Below are 24,229 nucleotides of genomic sequence, written 5' to 3' on the forward strand. Positions count from 1 at the left end.
CAGTGGAGAATTTGATAGAAGGAATATGCTATCAAAGTTCTAGTCAAGCTCCATAGTTCATGGTTGTAATTGCCATAATCAAAACAATGAATGTGCAACCGCAGGTCTGATTAAAGTTGAGGCATGGGTTATAAAAAGGGATGCGATATGTACCATGAATGTTTCTGTGAGTCGCAGTCACAGTTATTTCTTCAGAAAGCATTTACTAGGACACCACATCTAGATGTGTGCCCACATCTTAATAGTTACCTTCAAATATGTAAATTATCATTCAGAATTCATGCTTAATGCTTTAAACATAGTGGCTTTAAATGACCCAGTTACCATGTGCTGGATATTTTAAATACCAATAGAAAAGGAAGCATATATTATTTTCCGCAAATCNAAATATAAAAGAGTCTTCACACATGACAGAATTCCCCCAGGATCCAAGGAAGAAGGAAGAAGGGCTGGTACGTTTTATTGTGTAAGGAATATGGATGCTACAAATTCTGCCACTGCTACTGCAATTCCCCAGTTCACTTTTACAGTGACACTTCATATATATACACACACACACACACTGTGTTCAGTGAAGGAAGAATCTTCGCAACACTGCTGACCGGGCCAAACTGTTCTCACAGATTGCTGCTGTAACTGCCAATAGCAGAATTAGTTATTAGCACTGATAAACGCGTGTTGTTGGGTGGTGTGATCTTGTCACTGCAGTTGTCTCATTAATAGTCGGTCTGTGTTAGAGATGTCAATAGGCGGTGGACATTTATACTGAAAGGAAGTTCACTATTGAACAGCGTGTTTATTGTCAAAAATTTTGCAAGGAAAAAAGGTACAGAAAATGTATTCATAAGTTTTGTCATGAATATCCTGACTCACCAGTTCCCATAAAGTTGTGTGTATCCAAGCTTGTGAAAAAGTGGCAGGCCACATGTTCAGTGTGTGACATAAAGAAGCAATCAAAGAGGATTGTGCTGACTGAAGAAAAATTTTGGGATATTGAGGCATGACTACAGCAAGGATCTGCTTTCACAGCCACAAAATTAATAACATTTTGCCCTATAGAATAACAGTTGTGCATGATCTGAAACAACCAGATTATGCAGCAAGAATTCGTTTTTGCATCTGGCTGCTGCAAAATCTGTATATTGGAATCGTGGATCCACAGCTTCTGTTCATGACTGATGAAGCGTGGTTTCACGTTAGTGGTCATGTCAATGCACAAAATGTAAGAAAATGGGGCGATGAAAATCCTCACGCTATACAGCAAGTGCTATTACGTAGTGAAAAGATGGAGGTGTGGTGTGCTGTAAGTCCAATGCAGGGCTTGTTTACAAGCAGAAGGAGGTCACTTTCAGCACCTGTTATAAAGCAAGTTAAGTTTGTATTATCTTTTTACAATATTCTTATATAATATGTGCTTGTACAGAAACTGATGTGAGGGAATAGTCGCGTAGAAACATTCCATCCACTCTGCACTACTGAGAGTGCGCACGTTTATCAGCGCTAATGACTCATTCCATTATCAACAGTTACACCAGCAATCTATGAGGAATGTTGGACCCAGTCAGCGGTGTTGCGAAGTTTCCTCCTTACTCGAATGCCCTGTATATATTGTGGAATACCCCATTTAATGTTCTGTAATTTCTTTTCCCCCATTTAATTTTTGGTTTTCAAAGATACCAGTGTTCAGATCCACCTTATGTACTGGATGAAAAATATCCATTAAAGGAGGAGGAGGAGGAAAGTTGGATATGTCCTCATTTCTGGCAAGAGTATTTCTGCTTGACGTGCATGAGGCACCACAAATAACATCACAAACCATGCGTTCATAACTTTTGTCATTGTTTCCTTTCACAGGCTTCATAATGCAAAATACCAAGAATCCCAACTCTAAATCACCCGAGAAAACCATACATGTTATCCTAACTAAATGCTCAACATTAAGTCCCATCAAAGCTCCAATTGTTATAACATCCTGTGAGGAGAAGGTGAGCAGTTCCAGAAAGCAGGTACGGAGTGTTCATTGTGCAGGCTTATTAAATATACAAGGAGCTTCTCATAACATCATGTCGGCAGACACTATGATCCCCTGGAAAACTGAAGGTCATTCATTTGGTGATCTTGTTATCAGTGAGTCAGTCAGTGTTATGCCATTGAGTGTTTCAGAAGCTTCTTTATAATGTGCTCTGATTCTGTGTCTTTATGGCTTGTGTGAGATACAATTTATAATCAAGAGTTTTCATTTATGATTGTGTGAAAAACCCATACAAATTGTGCAGGACAAAATTTTGCCCTAAATTTCCTGACGCATGTCCATCTGGAGATACAATTTCAAAATTAATGAAGAAAGTTTGAACCAACGGTCTTTTAACTGACAGAAAGTCATTAAAAAGTCGTGTTTGAACTGAGGAAAAACATGATTACATCGGTCATCAATTAGAAAATTCTTCTTTAAAATCTTTGCAGCAATTAGCACAACAAAGTTTTGTTTCTGTAGACAGTGCGTAGAGAGCAACTAAACTGTTGCATATTCGTCTGTACAAAATTGCTGTTGTTCCTGAAATCAAACCCATGGATTTTGAAAAATGTGTGATTTTTGTAATTGGTTTATCAGTCATGTGAATAACTGACTTATTGATCGTAAGCTGAGATTTTTCAGAGATGAGGTTAATTTTAATATCTCGGGATATGTTAACTCACAAAACAACAGGTACTGCAGTAGTGAAGATCCTCATGCCCTAACTCATCTTCACCTTTATGACCAAAAGATAATCATATCATGTGCAATTAGCACAGACCATATCATTGGACTGATATTTTGTGAAGGAACTCTTGATGCTCAATGATACATTAATGAAATAATCCATTTTTCATTAATTTGGGACCTGCAGAAGAAAGATAAGATGGTGCAACTCCACACACAGCTAAGGAAACTATTTGCGCATTACATGGTGTGTTTGGGGAGTTAATGGGGAGGATAGAATTATTAGCAAGAGTTAGTTGGCCCCATAAATCTGCAGATCTAAACGCCTGTGATTTTTATTGTATGGGGAAAACTCTAAAGTGTTGTGTCTACGTGACATGGAGGCTGTAAATAAGGACATTCATGAAGCAGATTACAGTATTCAGCAACGTGAATTGCAGCAAGTTTCCCGAAATTTGTTTAAAAGCATTCAGACATGTGTCACAGCAGAGGGCAGACATTTTGAACAACTTCTATGATGGTGAGTACAATATTAATTACTATAACTGATTAATAATTAATTAAAGAAGTAAACAGTGTGTGCTAGGTGTTCCAGCTGTATGGCAGCATTTTTCTTGGCAAGTGGCCCATGGCCACAGTTCTCACGGTCTCTTCGCTTGCAGATTTCTTATATTTCTCCTTCTACCCTGAAGATGGAGGCGATACATTCCTCCAAAACGTCGGTTAACACCAATATACACGGTGCCAAATCCCAGAAGACTGCTTTCTTCATAGTCACCGCCGTGAAAGCCTCAAATCTTACATAATTACTATTTTTGACATTACCAATTGTCTTTGAGTTTTCTAAAATAAAACATTTTGGAAACTATCTGTTTCCATAATCAGGTATGAGGCAAGAAATGGCCCCTATGCTATTTGAATTCACTGTGAAGTCACAGAGAACTCAATGGCCAACACTGGAAATGCTGAGTCGCCACTCAAGACCAAGGAACCACAAGACTTGAATGAATCTCACAGGTCACAAACGGGTATTATGGATCTGTCTCCTGTGTTGCTGCTCTCAGTATTCACTTATCTCAACATGAAAGAGCTCTGTGTCTGTGTGGTACCTGTATGTAGGTGGTGGTCCATCTTGTCGAACATCTGGATTTATGGAAAGATCTAACTTTCAACAGCAACACTGTTACTACCAGGAACGTGTGCAGCTTATTGCAGAGATCTACACAGCTACACAAATTGACTTTATGCGGCAGGCAGGATACTGATGCCAACTACAGTTATTGAGAGCAATTAGGTTTGTCGAGAGGATTGAAGTATCGTCATGCACGGGGTCACAACAGAAGAAGGAAGTGGAGGGAGATACCCTGTTGAAGATTGTGAAAGAGTCTTCAAAACTGAGTTCTCTAATTATCACTGAGACTGTTGTTGCAGGTTCGTCGTTCTATAATGCTCTTGGACAGCATCACAACAGGTTTAAGAACCTGATTATGAACAAAGGAATTGTGAAGAAGCACTTACATGCTCTCAGCAAGCACAGCAGAGCAGAAAAACAACCTGAGAATTAATAGTAATTATTTCTGATACCCTTAAGGATTAAGCGACCAAGGCAAGTTGTATATAGAACATACTATATATTGTATAATATCAAATAAATATTAAATCTGGTATGTTTAATGTTACGTGAAATTCTTAGGCTCCTTTTTAATTACTATTTTTCAGAAATTATGAGGTTCTCAAGATATGATATTTAACAGTGCCTTCTTCTGGATTGTTTCAATGGTCAGCCTGTTGCAGAAATTTTTTCGAACTCAAAAATATTTTATCCTGCAAATTTGGCATAAGTGATGGTATATGTCCGTTCATTTTTAAGAAGTCGAACGTTTTGAATGTTATGGTAATTGTGCTTATCAAACTAATTTCTCTGTTCTCACAGCAGTGGATGTTAACTTCACAGTCTTCTTAGATGTAATGCTATATTGTTTGTGGGCTGGCTCAATTTAATAAGAAACTATCTGATACAGAATACAAATTTAATCAAGCAAATAATCGATTTCAGTTGTTCAGCCATCCTTGGGAGTGTTCATCAAATTATAAAAGGAAGTGAAAGTTTTGATATTCATTGTCTGTTACATTGCTAATTTTAAAGAATGAAACCACAGTTTTACAGCCCATGCATAAGATATTAAATCCAGTGAGTTATGGCTTGAGTTGTTGAATTTTATAGCTGTAGTCTTTTTAATTCAGTAATGTGATGGAGAGTGAAATATAAAATGCTTTAATTCCTTTTAGAATTTGATGAACATCTCTGATCTCTCCTTATTTTAGTAGGTAACCTGTGAGGCATACAGTAGTGAATTGTAACATAAAGGTTTATTGATGCATCAGAAAATTATGCAAATTTCTGTATCCAACTATTACTATATTGAGGTATACAGACCTGTTGCTAGGCAATGACCATGAAATAGGCCAATATACAGCAGCTTTTGCCAAGTGACAGATCCGCAAACAAGCATGATTCCGGGAACTCAACAATCGAATGACAACAATAGTGGGAAGCATTTTTTCTGCATGGTCTGTGCCAAGGTGTTATAAGTACGACAAGTTCTGAGATGGCAGTTACAAGAGTAGGAGGTTGGTGTGAGATGGCCTCCAGCCTGAGAGGACGTGAGCCCACAAGCAGAAGGTTGTCCAATGTTGGAAGATGTTACCAAGGAGAGCACTGAGGACTGTGAATGTGAACACTGGTCTTTGTGTGATAGTGATTTGTAAAATGTAGTCACATGTTGAGTGCTAAAGAGTCCAATAAATCCTGACCCATCTGTAGGAAGGAGAATTGCAGATGACCTAAAGAGGCCAATTTCATCATTTAATATTTTTAAATGGAATTCTAAGAACTACATAAGGAGCAGAATGTTATAAATGAACCAGTGCGTGATGACGATATTAGTGTTATCAGAGGGCCAGCAGCTGTTAGTTTTTAGTATATGAAGGCTTCATAAAATCCACGGGGAAAATAGTAGAATTCTGAAGGTGGGGCTTCAAAGCATCAGAGGATGTCAAAGTTTGAGAGATGGGAAAGGGGGATGGTAGCTTCGTGGTTGTGGGAACCGAAGTCACGGTGACACATAAGCTCGTGGTTTCCTCTGACATCTTTGTTGCGTTGCTGACGGATGTAGCGTGTGGGTGGTACTGCGTAGTGCTGGCAGTCTCACAAGGTGTGTAGTATAATTCAATGTCATCCAGTGCGATGTTTCCGTATGTGCAGGTCTGGCTGAAGCCTGACTGGAAGCTCAACTAGGCACAAAGCATTACTTATCAGAAAAATGAAAGACAGTTAGTGAGCAGATTCATGCATATATAATTTACAAAGTAGAGCGATCAGCTCAAACAGCATGATACTGGCCAGGCATATAAATAAAAACGGTAAAGCTATCCCTGTAACAGGCCGTGAAGGCCCATAGGGTTGTGAGATGTTGAGGCTCCCAAATATTCTCATAGACAGTTGGCTTGCAGATGACTGTATGGTTCTCAGCCTGTCGCCCTTTAACGCCCAGGAGGATTCCTGGTACTCATTTCTGTTAAGAGGCTGAGTTGATCTCAGGGCCACAGTGCAGCTGGAAAGATTAGATGAATTGAAAAAATCCACCTCATCGGGAATCGAAACCGCGACCTTCTGGCTTGTAGCATAGTGCCTCAAACAACTATGCTACTGCATGGTCGGAAACTCATCTGGAAACATCCCACTTGGGTATTAAAATAAATTGTAAAGTGATACACTGGGCCATGTTAGGTTAGGCCCTTGTCACCACGGCATGGCACGTCCTCAGGTTGTGGATGGAGGAGACAGCCTCCAGATATGGAGGGTAGCTGCGAATATATTGAATAACCGGTTGCAGATGGCTGATAAGGGGTGGTCCACCGGCTTGAGAGTTAGGCGTGCGGCTAACAACTCATCGTAAAAAATAAGCTTGTAATGAAAGATCCCAAGACGCCTCAGACCTAGATATATTCTTTGGTTAAACGATGTAGGCAACAGAAAATGGACCTCAGATTCGGTACTTGGCATGTTAGAAGTATGTATAGGGCAGGTTCGCTCAGGATAGTGGTGGAACAAATATGAAAATATAAGTTAGATATGGCAAGAGTACTGGAGGTCAGATAGGACAGAGGTGGCACCAAACCAGCAGGCAAATATACATTTTTCTATGGAAAGGGGAATGAGAATCATGAATTGGGTACAGGTTTTTTGTACATAAGAGAATCATATCAGCAGTTAAGAGAGTAGAGTTTGTTAGTGACAGGATATCATATAAAATACTAAACGGTTGCTGGTGTGGTATTGTTATGAATGTTCACGCCCCAACAGAAGACAAAATAGATGACATAAAGGACAGGTTCTGTGAAGAAGTAGAACACGTATTCGATAAATTCCCTAAATACCATATGAAAATTTTGTTAGGACATTCCTATGCCAAAGAAGGTAAGGAAGACATTTTCGAACCAACGATTTGGAATGAGAGTTTACACAATATTTGTAATGATAATGGAGTTAGAGTAGTAAACTTTGCCCCATCCAAAAATCTTACTGTCAGAAACACGATGTTCCTACATTGTAAAGTTCATTAATTTACTTGGGCATCTCCTGATGGGAAGACGCACAACCAAACTGACCATATTTCAGTAGCCAGGAGACGGCACTCAAGTGTACTTATGTCTGATCATTCAGGGCAGTTGATTATGATAATGACCATTATCTGGTGGTGTCAGAAGTTAAGGAGAGACTGGCAGTGAGTAAACTACATGTAACAACGCACGGAGTTCATATGAAGAGGTTCAGTCTCAAGAAATTAAACGAGTTATAGGGCAAAGAGTTGAAAACTCAAATAGGTTCACAGTTTTGGAAAATTTAGACACTGAGGTGCATGTTAATAAAGCTTGGGAAACTATTAGAGATAACATAAAAATTTTGGCCAAAGAGAGTCTAGGTTATTATGAACCGAAGAAGCATAAGCCATGGTTTGATGAAGGATGCTCAAAATTAGTAGACCAAAGAAATCAAGCCAAATTGTAGTGGTTACAGGATCCAAGCAAGTTAAATGGGGATAATCTGAACAATATAAGAACTGAAACCAGCAGGCATTTCAGGAACAAAAAGAGGGAATATCTGAAAGACAAAACTGATGGGCTTGCAATGTACAGTAAGATCAAAACAATAGAGACCAGTATAGACGAATGAATGACTTTAAGAGGAGTCACCAACCTAGAAGTAGCTTGATGAATGATGAGAATGGTGATCTGCTTGCAGATCACCACAACATTCTGAATAGATGGAGGAACTACTTCTCTCAGTAACTGAATGTACATAGGGTCAGTGATGTCAGGCAGATAGAAAAACATATTGCTGAGCCATTAGTATCTGTTCCTAGCCCTTTTGAGGTTGAAATTGTTATCGCAAAGTTGAAAAAGTATAAATATCCAGGTAGTGATCAAATTCGGGCAGAACTTATGCAAGCAGGAGGTGAAATATTATGTTCTAAGGTCCATAAGCTAATTCATTCTGTTTTCAATAAGGAAAAATTTCCCGATCAGTGGAAGGAGTCTATTATTGTGCCAGTTCACAAGAAAGGTGATAAAACTGACTGCAGTAATTATCGGGGGATATCACTGTAAACTTCAAACAAAATTTTATCCAATATTCTTCTCTCAAGGCAAAGTCTATAAACAGATGAAATTATTGGAGATCATCATTTCGGGGTTCGACGTAACTGATCAACTATTTCTTGAATTCATCAGATATTGGAGAAAAAAATGTGAGTACAGTAAAAGAGTACATCAGCTATTTGTAGACTTCAAAAAGGCATATGAATCAGAAGGGATGTGATTTACAATATTCTGATAGAATTTTGGGTACCCATGAAACTATTTTGGCAGATTAAAATATCTAGTGAAAATGTATGGTACAGTCTGTATAGGTAAACATTTGACTGATAATTTTCCCATCCCAAATGGAGTAAACAAGGAGAAGCTTTATTGGCTCTGCTTTTCAACTTCGCCTTAGAATATGCAATTAGGAAGGTCCAGGGAAACCAGGAGGGACTGAAACTAAACGGGACACACCAGCTGTTGGCCTATGCTGATGATGTGGATCTACTGGGTGATAATGTAGATACCATAAAGAAAATGCACAAACTTTTAAGTGACGCTATTAAGTAGGTTGGTCTAGAAGTAAACACAGAGAAAATGAAGTATATGTTGCTTTCTCATCACCAGAATGCTGGGGTAAATCATGGTATAATATACGTAACAGATGTTTTGAAAATTTGGCACAGTTCATATATTTTGGAAGGTCTATAACAAGTCGAAACCCGATGCAGAAGGAAATTAAGAGGAAACGGAATTCGGTTCAGAAACTTTTGTCCTCTCCTCTGCTATCTAAAAACATATAACATAGAATACACGAAACTATAATTTTGTTTTCGGTTCTGTATGGGTGTGAAACTTGACATTAAGAGTGGGACATAGACTGCGGGTGTTTGAGAACAGGTTGTCGAGTAGAGTATTTGGACTGTAGAGAGATGAAGTGACAGGAGAACAGAGAAAAATGCATAATTAAGAGCTTCATGATGTGTACTCTTCCCCAAGTATAATTAGATTGATCAAGTCAAGAAGGATACGATGGTCAGGGCACGTAGCATGAATGAAGCAGAGGAATGCATGTAGGATATTGGTGGGAAAGCCTGAAGGAAAGAGACCCTTAGGGAGACCAAGACGTAGGTGGGTGGATAGCATTAAAGTGGATCGTAGAGAGAGGATGGAATGGTATTGATTGGATTGATCTGGCTTGGAATAGAGGCAGGTGGAAGGTTTTTGTGAACACGATAATGAACCTTCGGGTTCCATAAAATGTTGGGATATTAGCCTGGATGATAATATTAAAATGGAACATAGAGAATTGTTTTACAGTGACGTGAAATGACTTAGGAAGTCACGAAACTCCTGATAGCACGGAATTCAGTTGATGTGGAGCCTAACTCCGGTATCTGCTGTTTATAAAGACTCTGTTTAAAGGAGACGAACTTCAANAAATGGTGTTTAAAATTTCAGTTCCTATTTCACAGATGCGACATGATGTCTGAAATACAAATCCCAGTCACTTTTTCTGTTTAGTGAAATAACTGTTGTTTATTTTGAAGATCACAGAACCCCACAAATACGTGCTCGTGAGATTGAGAGGGGGTGTACAGTAGACGAGTAAAGTCTTGTTCTTATACATATATGTAACCCGTGTTTTTGACTGAAAACTGTCAGCTATTCTAACTTCAGTTTTTTTCTGTTTTATGAGATTTAATCTGAAACTGCCAGTAAATTTGGTATGAGTTTTTCAGAGTAAGTTTTGACGTTTTACCGGCACAGCCAATGTGGCAGGCAAGCAAACCTGTAAGAGGGATCAGCATTAGTGTCTGGAAGTGTCCTACATTCGTAAGATATAGAACCATTACTAAAGTGTATAACTTCTACAAGCGAAAGTTCATTCTCCACATTAGTTTCTTCTTGAGAGATGGCTGAAAAAGAGGAACTCTATCTTATAAGTTTTGTTGTTAGACTTGCCGTTTAAGATGTATTCCTTCCTTATATGCTTGCTGGTAGGAATATATTCCGGTCTAGAAAACCGAGATTAACGGCCGTGGTGTTCCGTTGCGCTGACCACGTAACACCCTCTATCCGCTAAAGTTGGCGCTAACTTCGCCGACAAGCGGCGGTCGCTTGGTCGGTATAGTTCGCTTGTGTACTACAGGCCACGGAGTTTGTTTTGGTAGGAATATATACATTTAAAATAATATTGATTTCCAGAACACGTATGGAAAATAAATATGTGACGGACCAGAATGAAAGACCTTAAACTGAAAATAAATATACTTGTTCTGTTCCATTTATTCTCGAACAGCACATTTACAAAATTGATTTCCGTGTCGTGTATTTCGGAACACTTTGTTATAATGTTAAGAATTAAATTACTTATTTACATTCCTCTCTATTATAATGCGGAAACAGTGAGTATAAATACAGACTGTGCTTGTTGCCTGCTTCATGCCGGTTTGTTGCTTGGCTTACACTTCAGCTCTGGAAATGGAGAGAATATATTCCTCCGAAACGTCTGCTTAATTTCACGGACTACATGCCATTATTACCAGCAAGATAAAAATATTCGGCGTGAACCTCTTAGGAGTATCAACCAGTTAAAGTGAATGGCCGAATTTCTTTAATATTTTATATACCACGGCGCATTTTCAGGTGCCTATTACCTTCGGGTGAAACACCGAACAGCGAGTCACCACGATCGTTTCCTCGCCTAGTAATTGCATTTTGTAATGCATCCGCTTGTTTCAAGCTAAGCAATTTACGGAGTTAATCACCGTTGTTAAATAATCTGTTGACCACATTAACACAGCAGACCTCTTGATTCTTGCAAGCTTAATAATCTCTGAAATCAACACAGCGCTGTTGTAAGATACAATCTCTTGACATAACGAAAATTACAAGTAGAACTACATAATCACCCTTTCTCTCGATGCTCCATACCTTCTACAGCATCTCTAAACAATTAGAAAACAGGCAACCCTTACCTTGAACGCCCTTGTTACATAAATTGTAACCTCCACATGGGTCCACTGTCCTGTGACATTTGAGTCCTCCCAGAGCTCGTACATGGTCTCGGGGTCGTAGAAGAGTTGAGTTGGACTGCTGAGGTAGGCCTGCGATAATCTGAGGTGCAACTTGCAGTCTCCTTGCAACATGTACCAGAAGCGAACGCAGCCCATCGGCCCCCTACGGTCTCGCTCGGACATGCCGTGAAAGTTCACGGACATGAAATAACCGGGTGTAATGCCTGCCTTCTCGAATGACGTGTACACATAGCCATCTGCATCATACATATACAGAATGACAAACAACCACAGCCACCCGTGCTGGTCGCTTTCTTGAAAAAGAACGGAGTTTTTGGAACATGGATTGGCAAGTACGAGTATAAAAATGGCAGCTCAAATGGCACTACAATAACAATGCTGGATATTTAATAAGTGGTTTAGGATGACATTAGGCCAATTCAAGCAGTAAATGTAAATCTCTTGGTGATTTTGTCCTTTTGTACAAAAAGTATAAACGTTTCATTCGTAAAGCCAACTTCCGCGGCAGGCATAACTGGATACAATTGGCAAACCACATATATTTGAAATTGCTAATTGGAAAATAAAACGGGTTGGTGAAGGATTGCTCTACCCGGTTATAGGCAATATACAGGCTGTCCGGATGAAAGTTATCCAAAATAAGATCATTATATCTCAGACAGAATTTATTATACACATTAACGGATTACACCATTACAAAAGGAAACTATCAAAGTTTGTTTCTGCATTTATAAATTTCTCAATAAGTTTAAATGCGGGTTCCCTTGGTGGCACGACAAATATCCATACTTGAAGCATGTTTGCTGTTACCGTAGCCACAGCGTCCCTAATGCGGGCTTTCAGGTTTTGAAGCTCGTTGATCTTAACCTGCTGGACAACGTTCTTCACATAACTCCACAAGAAAAAGTTCACTGGTGTTAAATCTGGTGACCTAGGTGGCCAAACGATTGTTCCACCTGTGCCAATTCATATCCCAGCCATCTCTGTCTAGGTGTTTCCTAACATGGCGGCAAAAGTGTGGCGGCGCTTGCGCGTAAGCCAGGCATGAAAAAAAAAACTCTTCTTTTCCGATGACATAAACCGGATTAGTGTATGAGAAATAGTTTCCGAGATATACATTTTTTATTTTGGATACCTTTCATCCGGACACTCTATACATTTGATACGAAATATCTATCTTGTAGCCTGTAGAGAATGCATTTGACAACGTTTCACTTGTGTAACAAGACTTCTATACGTATAATTCAGTAATATGATGGACAGGAGATGTGTTGGTCATGGCGTTGCTCTATTGATGTGCCTGTGATCTCGATGAAAGTCGTAATTTTTTCAGATATTTTCCCAATAACTGAGGCATTATTGCAAGTTTGATTTGAGGTTTCGTAGTGGTTACTAAGAATTACATTAATTGTCTTCTGAGTTCAGAGGCTGTGCTGTTACGGCCTCCGGAATTTTCAAGGATCAATATACGAATTTTTTACCCAAGGTTGATCACAGGTAATGCCTGGAGGCATAAGACAGAACAGCGCACAAACGCACCACCAGATTTTATTGAACCTTCTTTTACATATCATTACCTGAACTATTCACTGTCCTCCAGTTCCAAACAGCAGACCCTCCGTTCTTGAATCCGCAGGTGTCTACGTTGAAATTACAAACTTCGTTGTATGGGAAGCCTACCTTTGGACTGTTATCTGCGAGACACAAAACCTAATAATTATCTATCTCACTCCTCTCTCTCGCACTACATGTTTCGGCACAAAAGTGCCATCTTCAGGTGCTTATTCGATTTACGTTAAACTAGTTCACTGCATGCCTTACCGTCTTCATATTAAAATAACTAAAATATATATTTATCATATATATTGATAAATATTAAATGTTAAAAATATTAAAATTGTTCAGGATTTTTCATCCCTACGTCGTATCTCACTACGCGAGTCACACCTATCCTCTTCTGTCGGAGCACTCTTTCACTATCGTGTGTGTATTGTTCTTTGTGTTGTGTCTTGCTCCTGTGACTGCGTGTGAGTATAACACACGCAGTCACATGTAGTGCGAGAGAGAGGAGTGAGATAGATGAGTGTATGCACTGGAAGACGGTTGAAATAAATCATGGACTTAAATCAGTGCAACAGGACGCTAAAATATAACAACCTAACAATTATGTGAGATTTTCGGTACTCATGGCGGTGACTATGAGGTTATGCCTGATAGATATTGTCACGGATAACCGGACACGTGACAATTTGGTGTCAGAAGTGATTACGGCCTTAAACACGCCACAGTTGAAGACTTCTTACGAAAATGGAGCAGATATTGGAACTCCTGTTAGCCAAGATGAAAGAGGTAGAGACAGATAGAAAACCCCACCGTGAAGCTATACAGGCACTCACGGCAAAGATAGAGACCAATGGGAAAGCCATTCAAGAACTGGCCAAGATGGACGCTAGCCACAAGGAGAAAATGGCCGAGACGAGGGCTTGGAGAGAATAAATTAGAGCGACTACCTGAAAAGGACGATGGCCTGCCAAGGTAAGATGCAGGCACGTATGGAAGGAGTGGAACCGACCTCAGAGGACATGGAACCTGAGGCAACACAAGGACAGATCCCTAGGGTAGACGCCGCAATGATGCCTGTCGGAGGACCGAGGAAACGGCATAAGGACGCGAAATCTGGCTGCAGGACACTGCCAGAAATCGAAAGAGACGACACAGGAAAAGCGTGGATCCCGGAAGAGATTGGCCGTCGCCGGCAGAAAGACGACCCGCCGTGCGAAAATGGCACGGCAGAAGGGAAAGGTCTTCAGAACGAAACTGACTCAAGGACTTGTGGATCCCAGAAGAAGAAAAAGACCTAGCGGGAAAGTAGTCCAGCAGTCTGCTCCAGCGCAGCTCAGCCACCAACATTCAACAGAAGTACATCGTGGAGTGTTGTTCCGGTGCCAGTTCGAGACCATAGCGGAGCACGAGCTGTGGTCACACTTGAAAAAAATCGACGTCTGCTGCCTGGCCCTAAAGGGCCCTAAAGGACCAGGCAGCAGACGTGCTGCACGGCATTCCAACAAATGAAGAATTGGACACTGTGGAGGTTTCGACTCCTTCCGAAACTGGAAAAGAAGTTGCATACAGAGCAAGAGCCGATAATATGGAGACACCGGCCACTTGAGGTGGTTTAAACCCAACTCTTGAAAGGAAAAACTTGGATGATGATGAGGCACCTCGATAGACTGGAATCTTATTAGAGAGACGCTATGGACTAGCTTCCATAAGGAGGGAGCAATGGTAGCGGGTGGAGAGATGCCACGCACAAAAGAACGAGCCAAAGGGACGACGGCAAGACCGGCTGCAGACGTTACAAGCACAGCATTCGAAAGGAGGAGAAGATAATACACCGTCTGGCTGTTCGGGACGAACAGCCTTAATGGGGGAGTAGTGTGACAGGTGAATGGACTGTATAGAGAAGTGTCACTTCTTAGGTAACGTACTGTCAAGACAGTGCGTGACAATCAGCCCCATTGCTAATCAATATCTAGCAATTCCTAGGTAACGAATTGTTTGAGACAGTTGCATGACAACAGCGCCCATTGAAAGTCAACGGCTAGGTAAACATGTATTCTCGTAGCAACGAGAGAGCCGTTTGCATGACAGCAAGGAAATTGAAATATTCGACAAGTCTGCTGTTTGGTACACCAAGAACCTACCTCAGAGATGTTACACCAGATATAACCAGATAAGAGAAGGCCAGAGCGCAGATCAGTGATCAGAGAGAGACAAGAGATGACCAGAAGAGAGACATGATCAGAACAGAAGCAAGAGGGGAACCGACAGAGTCTTCGCATAGCGCAGTTACAGTGAACATTAGAGTGTAATCTTTGTTCGTAGTTACGAAGTTGAAATTTGAATTCAGGTCGACCAACTCGTAGACAAAAACTGTAATAACGATCCTAGCTCCAGAGTTTAATATAGGGCTATAAACGATTCTGCAACAAATACATTTATAAACTTGTATGCTGAACGCCGAACAACAAATCATTAATAACGTTCACTTAGCTGGAGCTGTTATTATGAAACATAAATGTGTTCCAGAGTTTAATGTGAATTAATTCTTGAACCAATATACTTATTAAATTTGTCACAAATGTATTAAGTTAAAGGTATGAACAGTTTGTTCTGTGTGCTGTACTAATCAAGGCACTGTTTATGTTGTAAGCATGCGTTTCTGAGATGAGAGATTATATTTATTCTACCTCAGTCTGGACTTTGCACATGCGAAAAGAAATAACAAGAACCAGAGATAATAATGGTAGATAAAGGGAAATGAGGGAGAAGGAAACCCAGGCAATGAAAGTAATAATATATAAGAAAACAAAGGTAAATTAATAGAATGGAAACAGAAAAGAAAGGTAGTGTGACTGTTTTTCTGGGACGTTATATTACCCTCGCATTTGTATAGCTTATGGATGCGACGAATGTCACTCGAGCTGAGACCTGGTTTCTTCCAGATCGGGCCGATCACCACCCCAGGCTTCTTTGCCTGTAGAGTGGGTGACACACCATCCTGAAAAGAAGTATAAAGTGACGATAAATCTGAAATGTGAACATTTTGTGATCTCACTCGTGAGCCTAGACCTACGAAATGGAGTTTCACCCAGTCTTATATTTTGGGAAGTTATAATCAGTGATGTAAAGTACGTCATCTACGAGTATATATTTTTTTAAACTATAGACAGCGTTTCGAGAAGATGCTGTAAGTGAAAAAAAAAATTGTTGCAGTCAGGAAGAATTTTCCGTGATCGCATCATGCAAGAAACGATTAAACCCCAAAGCTGGAGGACCACCCCTTGTTGACTGTCAGTGACTGCTTATTCAATATATTTGCAGCTTCCCTCCAAAACTGGAGGGTGTCTCCATCCGCAACCTGAGGACGCGCCGTGGTGTGGTGACAAGGGACCCACCTAACATGGAACATAACCTAACACATAGTGAACTGTTTTATTACTTTAGTTGATTATGTTTTTACAAGGCACTTCCAAGCCTGCAGAAATATGGGCCTTATGGTTTGAGATTTCCACAGTAGGCAAAACTTAAAAATGGTTGAAAGGCTGTCTGATTTGAGTGAAACTCTTGTAACAGAGGATAGTGCTCACTTGATAAGTGTGTGCCAGTGCTGTATCAGACAAGCACACAGCACTGTTATGAAACCCTGCAGAGAATACTCACCTTAGAGAAGGCATACTCGTCATACATCATGATGGACCTGTAATCGAAGTTCTCGGCAAGTGTGTTGACTGTGGACGAGTCATGCGTGGCAAAAGCTGACTCAAAACCCTGCAATATATTGCACATTCACTGTCTAACTCATAAGCTAAGAGAGTCAGGAGAAAGTGAATCCATGAATGGAACATAAGGAGAAAGAAGTACAATAAAACGAATAACTAAAGTCATTACTAAAATACGTCTGATCACAAAGGCTATTCCTCTTCCACCGAGCAGGTCCACTCAATGACTCAAAATACATCATCTTAGAATCTCTGGTATTCTAAGTTTTATTTAGATTTTGTCACCCACTGGGGGCAAATACCATGCTCACATTTTGAACAGAGGACTGGACCATGCTCCTTTTTATTCTTTCCAGTTCTGGTCATAAAATTTCTTTGCTGCCTTACTATTTATCAGCTGGTTGCTATGACTTAGTTGTGCCAGTCATTCTACAGACAGATGTATAAATTGGAATTCTCCTGCCTCTATAACGACCCATAGCACGCACAATACTCAAAGATCTATTCTACACCACAGAAACTCCAACTGGGATGGAATCGAGTACGCGGAACTCATAAGAAAATCGATTATATATTCTATGGACAAAATGTTAATTGAATTGCCGACATATTTTGGAAGAAAGGACAAATTATCGAAAAACAAAAATTCAAAGTCATCTCTGTTCCAAACATCACAACATTGAAGTATATAAGGCGGGAGGTGGAAGTAATATCTTCACCAAGTGCAGACCAAAACTTGTTTCACATATGGGCTACTTAGCCCACAGATTAGGAACCCCAGTAACTGTTAGATAGAAAGCTGGACCACATATTAGGTGGTGTGCAAATAAATCCCAAATTATAATTGTTATTAATACTTTAAACCTTGGTTTGAGCTGTGATAATGCAGTCAGTATGGCAACTGGCTGCAGGCTGGCCGACAGAGGGGTTGCAGTTTGAGTCTCCAGAACTTCCAAACCAGTTCCAGTTTTCTAATAGCCTCCTATACAATGGGTATCAGGGGATTTTTCCCCAGGCGTAAAGCTGCCTGTGTGTGAAGCTAATCACTCTCATCTCCAACTAGTGCCGAGGTCATGAAAACGCGAATGTATACATCTGCTCCTCCATGCATCTTCATGGCGTAGTGCTTAATTAGTTAATCACAGAAACAATTTTTACTTTCTTTTATAAACTGGCTGCTGACGACTGCGAACAACTGGGATAGTAATGCTGCCCAAGTCTGTGCTATTTCAGCAAATTGTTACTCAGCCTACTAATGTTTAATGATTTTATTCCAGTTAAAGCACTTCCAGCTTATCTACGCTTAACTATATTATCTAAGGAAATATGTATTCACAATATCAATGCTTAATAATGTTGTAAAATTATATTCAGCTTATGAATGCTCACCGAGATGATGTTATTCCAGTACACGTATATCCAGCTGTCACGGTCTGGTCGGTTCATCTCGTGCCAGAAACCGATCACGTGCCCCAGTTCGTGGATAACAATTCCGAGGTACCAGCAATGTTGTCCAAGCGACAAACGCTGTTCACCATTCTTGGTGCGTCCCACTGCGGACCAACAGGCCCCACTAAAAAATATGTCTCACTTGTAGACCTCACTACTGATTTGTATTTACCATAATTTCCTTATTTTGAATTAACTGGCAAATTTTGATTACATTTGATATCTGTCACCCACTGAAGGAACTGCAACTTCTGTATATTCTGAATCTCCACTATGAAAGTTACAGACATGGCGAATATGTGAATCTCTGACACAGCAGTGGCATCAGAGATGCTTTCTGAAATGTGTAATGATAAGTCTCGCTAAAATATTACACTTTCGTTAAGGCCACCTTTATGCAGAATGTAAAAAATTAACAGTATGGAAGTCTCGTGGAATTTGGTCTTACTATTCCGATAGACCAAGTACAAATAATAGAACGGTAAACCTTTGATCTTATGTCCATCAATCATATTAACAGAAACTCTGCACAAGCTTAATCACTTCCTTCATAATAACGCCACTTATTTAAGGGTGTGCCTATAGACAGGGTATTGATTGGTGAATGGATTTATTGATCACTTATATACACCACTTGGAACTACAAACAATTACAGCGCAATTGCTAATATCCAAAATTCATAGGTCACCACAATACCCGCTAAGCTTTTATCCAGCCTGCTGTGTCTTCAACAGCTGTTATTTAGCAACGGTTTCTTACAGGGGAGATTATTCAGCCTCCCGAGCTCACGTAGTTACTGTCAGGCAGATATCCTGCAACTTAACTCTTGTCAACTGTCAACACAACTATAGCGCCATCTCTTCTCAGCTTAACTCACAGAGCTCGACTCAACTGCGAAACCTCAACAGAACTCACTCACTCACTCACTCACCAACCAACCAACCAACCAACCAACCAACCAACCAGCCACTTCACTTCGCTCAGCCGGCCTGGGGTCCTCGGTATATAGCCTCAGGGTGGGACCCAAAAGAACACACCATTCTTCTATTCTCGAGCGTGTTTGTTTCCACGGGAACGTGTTTACCAAGCCTTTGCTTAGAAACGGCTTACATAACCCCGTTGCTCTATTGTTGCTTGAGTGTACGTATGTCATCTAACAACAGCTGCTCTTTACAGGGTCACCGCTTAGCATCGGGTTTATACGCCACTTAACTAACATACCTGTAGAACTAGGACCAAGATAGGAGCTATCAGTTCATCTATGAACTTATTGTTAATGTAACATGGATGGCCAGAGCGTTGCTAGGTAACGGGCTGGTAAACACATGCAATTCACCCTCGCAACAATGGAACAACAAGGTTATGCAATCCGTTTCTAGGCAACGGCTCAGTAACTAGACTTCCACTCGGACGTTACACTGTAACAGTATTGTTACGTGACTTATTTTCTGTGGTCGGTGCGGAGGCTATATCACGACATTTAGAGACAGATCAGATGGCAGTGTTTCAGTATCTGAGACTGTTTGAGTGTGTTTAAGTAACAGTAAAAGTGACAGCAGCGGGAAGTTTGGACAAAACCTGTGAAGGTTTAAAGTGTGATTTGAAGACCTTAATTATGTGCAGTATTTGGAGTGATTTTATGCGCTAATTTCTGTGTTGAGGTATGTTATGCGGAGAGAACTAGTGTGTGCGTGCAACAGTAAATTATGAAGTGTGTAAATCAGCTAGAGCACTGTAATTTGAGTGTAATTAAAAGAGTGTGTAACAAAGCTGCTAATAAATCCAATTGTCCGAGCTAGAACCTGTCATTCTCATCATGCGTACCCCCCTACACAACATTATTAAATATTATCAGTTGATAATAGGCTTTATACAAGGATTATTCATGTGGCATGACATTCAAACTGTCTGCACATTGGGCACAACTGTCATATTACAACAATGAGGGCTTCTCTTTCCTTGTGTCATAAGGAAACACATTGGTGAAAAGGCAGCAACGTGGTCTAGAGAAACTGCCCATCAGCAACTGAATGCTTGAAAAATAACTGCCTCTTTATATCTCATATTCTTACATGTACACCTTCTGTTATGCCCAAATATAATTTGTCTTCCTTTTTTAAAACTCTGCTGCAGCTACAGTCAACATTGCAGGGATTTTCTTTTTCATTCAGATTGTGAAATTACTCCTGAAGATATGTGGCAATGATCGATTCAACCATGGCTTTCCTGGATTTGACTCATTTTTAGTCTTCATGTGACTGGACATTATTCATTCTTCTGTCTTTAAAGATCAGTGGTGGGTCCTGGGATTGAAGCCAACAGGTTCTGAACAATAGGCTGGCACTACCCTGACAGTAACACAAAGTGCGATGCTCTGGGTTTCAATGGCCTGTACTTTCGTAAAAGTCCAAACTCAAAGTCACATTCCAATTGACAGTCAGTCAGTCGAGCCCTATCTGGGGATCATGACCAGATATTTCTTTGCGTTTGTAAGTTACCGTTCTGTCTGTGGGTTGCCCTCCCTGATGAGAGAACAGGTCTGTCGTTCGTCAGATTCGCAGTCAGCAATATTATGTCAACTGTCAGTATGTACAGTTATTTACGTTTACTTGTTATTACCTGTGTGTATGTACATGAACTATATATACAAGGCCTCTGACAGTCCAGGCTCAGTACCAGTACCTTCGTCTACAGTGGCAGTTCAAGTTAGTCACTTGCTTGACTGCCACCAAGTTTAAGCCTTTATATTTCCTCGCCTTGACCAATGTTGCGAACATTTCCATTTTCATGATTTTGTATGACTTCTTGTTGCCTGAATAATTTTGTTATATAATTATATATGTATGGAAGTTTGGAAGCCATGTGTAAATTGCGAACAATAAAAGTTATCCTATGTTTCGAAGGAATTTATAGCCTCCATTTTCAGGTTAGAAAATAGGACAGACATGAATCCAGCAATGAGCAGGCTACAAGAGAAGCATACTTTGATGCTTTTTTCTTTTTAATATATGATTTTATATACTTACATACATGGCCAAATTAGTGATTTTATATAGTAGCTAGATGGTTACAAATTTAAAAATTAAACTTCATACAGCTTCATTGGTTTTGTATAAGGTTTTGAGTACTCACAACTTAAGATAATCTTTAGTGACCCAAAACATGTAGAGGAATTGGCCTCATCTGTAGATATGAAGTTTGTGTGACGGTGTAAAATACTCATTTACAGTTTACAACAGTAGAATAAAAACATCATGAAAATATTAGTATGTTTGATAGGAATCAATTACAAGGGAAATGGCCTACAGGACAACACAATAGCACTGAAATACACAAATGTGTAGAACTGGATTAGAACCCAGGTTCTCAGTGTTTGAGTGGTACAAGCCTGCAGGGCACTGTATGCAAAATCAGAATTGTATGCCAAAAACACATTTCATATACGGATTTGAAGTTCTGTCACTATTTAATGGCTTACGTTACCTATCAGGATTGAAGAAAATGTTGACATAATTCTGTTCTCCTGTCCATTCCTTGAACCGGATACAAGAATGCTGATGGTAATGGTCCATTGCCTTCATTAGAATCTGGCACTGTGGAGACTGTGGGCAGCCTGAGGCATACGAGCACATCCCATCAGAGAATGGAAATATGTGTTAATTTTGTGTTCCAAAATAACATATTTTGAGACAAGATTGCAATTGTGAAGAAAGCCATCTTCTGGGATGTGGCCCAGTGTAGAAATTGTTTTAACCGACGTTTTGGAGGAACATATCGCCTCCATCTTCAGGGAAGAAGACAAGAAGAAATCTGTGAGCGAACCAGCAGAGCAGGTGCAACAGAATGAGTCCAGCCGAGTAAACACAGCTGAATAAGAGAAGGAGATAAGGAGTGTGGCTACATAGGGAAATAGGGAGGGGGAGGGAAAGGGTCTGGTGGAATTAGGGTCTGCCGTATTTCAGAGGTTACTTGAGGGAACAGATGAGAGGCTTTTATGACTTGCTGAGACAAAACCCCACCTCTCTGTCCATATTGTCGGGATGGAGTTCAATCTCAACGGCCTCCCTAATGATGCGATCCATATAACGGGTCTTGGTGGCGAGGGTGGAGGTATTCTGAAGCTGAATGCGGTGTGTTCAACTACAGCTGACTTGTGCGGATGTTCGAGACAGATGTGCCGCTGATGCTCCTTCAACCTTATGTCCATGGAGCAGCCTGTCTGCCCAATATAGACCTTGCCGCACTCGCATGAGATACTGTATACACCCGGTGTCCTTAGTCCCAGGCTATCTTTGACTGGCCGGAGGAAACTGGATAATTTGTTTGGAGGCAGACCCACTGATTTGATGTTGAGCCGGGACAGCACTCTACTGATACGGTTGAATATAGTCCCAACATAAGGCTGGAAGGCGACTGAGTCCGGTTTATCTTCAGGCCGACTGATGTTTGGCCGATGGTTGAGAACTCTGTGGATCTGCCAGTTGTTGTATCTGTTCTGCCTGAAAACATCCCCCAGGAGCACCAACTCCACAAGTAGGTTGTCTTGATCACATAGAGCTCTAGCCCTGTGCACCAATGCGGAAAGTGCAGCTTGCTTATTGGAAGGGTGGTGGTGGAATGCAGCGTTGAGGTAGAAGTTTGTATGGGCGGATTTGCGGTACACACTATGGCCCAGAGAACCGTTGGGTCTCCTGTAAATATCTATATCCAGGAATGGGAGGTGGCCCTCAATTTCAGTCTCCATTGTGAACTGAATGCACTGGTGGATACTATTTAGGTGGTTCAGGAAGTCCAGCAGACCCTTCCCCTGCCCCTCTCTACTATTTCCCTATGTAGCCACACTCCTCTCCTTCTCTTATACAGCTGTGTTTACTCGACTGGACTCAGTCTGTGGCACCTGCTCTGCTGGTTTGCTCGCGGATTTCTTCGTGTCTTCTACCCTGAAAATGGAGGCGATACGTTCCTTCAAAACGTCGGTTAACACAATTTCTACACAGCGCCACTTCCAAGAAGACGGCTTTCCTCAAAGTCACTTAATACCTTAAATCTTACAAGATTGTAATTAGTTTTCCTTTTTGTAATTTCATTATTATAGGTTGATGTCATGCACACACAACATTTCAATTTAAGACAGGAGTCAACACAAATATAATTGCGGGAATATTACACAACGGATCAAAAAATCCTCTCCATGTCACTAATTTTACTTAATCTGTATATCCTTGTAGGAGCAGGATTTATCCTCACCACGTCGCCCAGACTGGCTCTGAGGCAAATTCTGCCCCTTACCCACTGGATAACAGGGCCATTTTCTCGGGTTAAAGCGATCGGGGCTTCTAGCTGATCATTCACCTCCAATTAGTGCCGAGGTCAAGAATACGTGACCTATACATCCACTCACCCAAACGTAAAGCACAGTGGCTTTATCTTTCCTAGGGACCAGTGCAAAAATAATATGGTTCCACTTTAATACACTTTTTAAAACCCTAAAAAAACTGTTAAAACTCGTATCAAACCACACCGCGGCGTGGCTCCATTTTGACTGTAACAATGTAACTGCTCATTTGAGCTACACCGCTCTTCCACCAGTACACTGGGCAATTCGTTATATGCATGGAAAATGCAATACTAAATTTCAGCCAGAACTGGAGGAGAATCGAGATAGTTCAGTCGGAATAGCAACTGGCTACGAGCTGGGTGGACAGAGTTCGATTTTCGTCAGGGGCAGGAGACTTTCTCTACTCCAAAGCGTCTAGACTGGCTGTGGGGCCCCAAACAGACTTCTATCCCATGAACACGCGGAACGATCCCCCGAGTGTAAAGCGGTCGGGTCCTGAAGCTGACCACTCGTATGTGTAGTGTCGTGATCGAAAATGATCTTCGTGGCGTGATGTTTAATTAAGTATTGACACATCTTTAGCCTGGTGCCCAATGTTTTGACCATTCTCTAGTACTTAGAAAAAATCTTCTCATTTTAACCGAAGGGACAACTAGCAACTTATATGAGGGCAAATGAAGCTGGGATAGAAAGTGGAAAAGGTCGCAGGCCAACCCTCGTTAGACTACATGTAAGCATATTTTGATGTGTTTACGCTTGTTTAAGTGACAATGT

General features: G+C 40.7%; 1 protein-coding gene across 4 annotated transcripts in view; it reads right to left on the reverse strand.

The window, feature by feature from the left end:
* Positions 1-24,229, reverse strand: part of LOC111867104 (meprin A subunit beta) — a 46,280-nt gene that overhangs the window by 16,401 nt on the left and 5,650 nt on the right. For 2 of the 4 annotated variants that reach the window (XM_033752546.1, XM_033752548.1), the window contains 7 exons: positions 21,601-21,730; positions 18,057-18,240; positions 16,609-16,716; positions 15,826-15,946; positions 12,963-13,079; positions 11,326-11,621; positions 5,650-5,995 (listed from right to left, as the gene is read on the reverse strand). In XM_033752546.1, coding sequence (XP_033608437.1) covers positions 5,672-5,995; positions 11,326-11,621; positions 12,963-13,079; positions 15,826-15,946; positions 16,609-16,716; positions 18,057-18,240; positions 21,601-21,730 — 1,280 coding nt within the window. In that variant the 3' untranslated portion in view covers positions 5,650-5,671. Of the gene's footprint in view, positions 1-5,649; positions 5,996-11,325; positions 11,622-12,962; positions 13,080-15,825; positions 15,947-16,608; positions 16,717-18,056; positions 18,241-21,600; positions 21,731-24,229 lie in introns of those variants that run through there. The other 2 variants (XM_033752547.1, XM_033752549.1) reach the window with 2 other exon arrangements.

The sequence above is a fragment of the Cryptotermes secundus genome, unplaced genomic scaffold, assembly GCF_002891405.2.
Source record: "Cryptotermes secundus unplaced genomic scaffold, Csec_1.0 scaffold291, whole genome shotgun sequence".
Lineage (NCBI taxonomy): Eukaryota > Metazoa > Arthropoda > Insecta > Blattodea > Kalotermitidae > Cryptotermes > Cryptotermes secundus.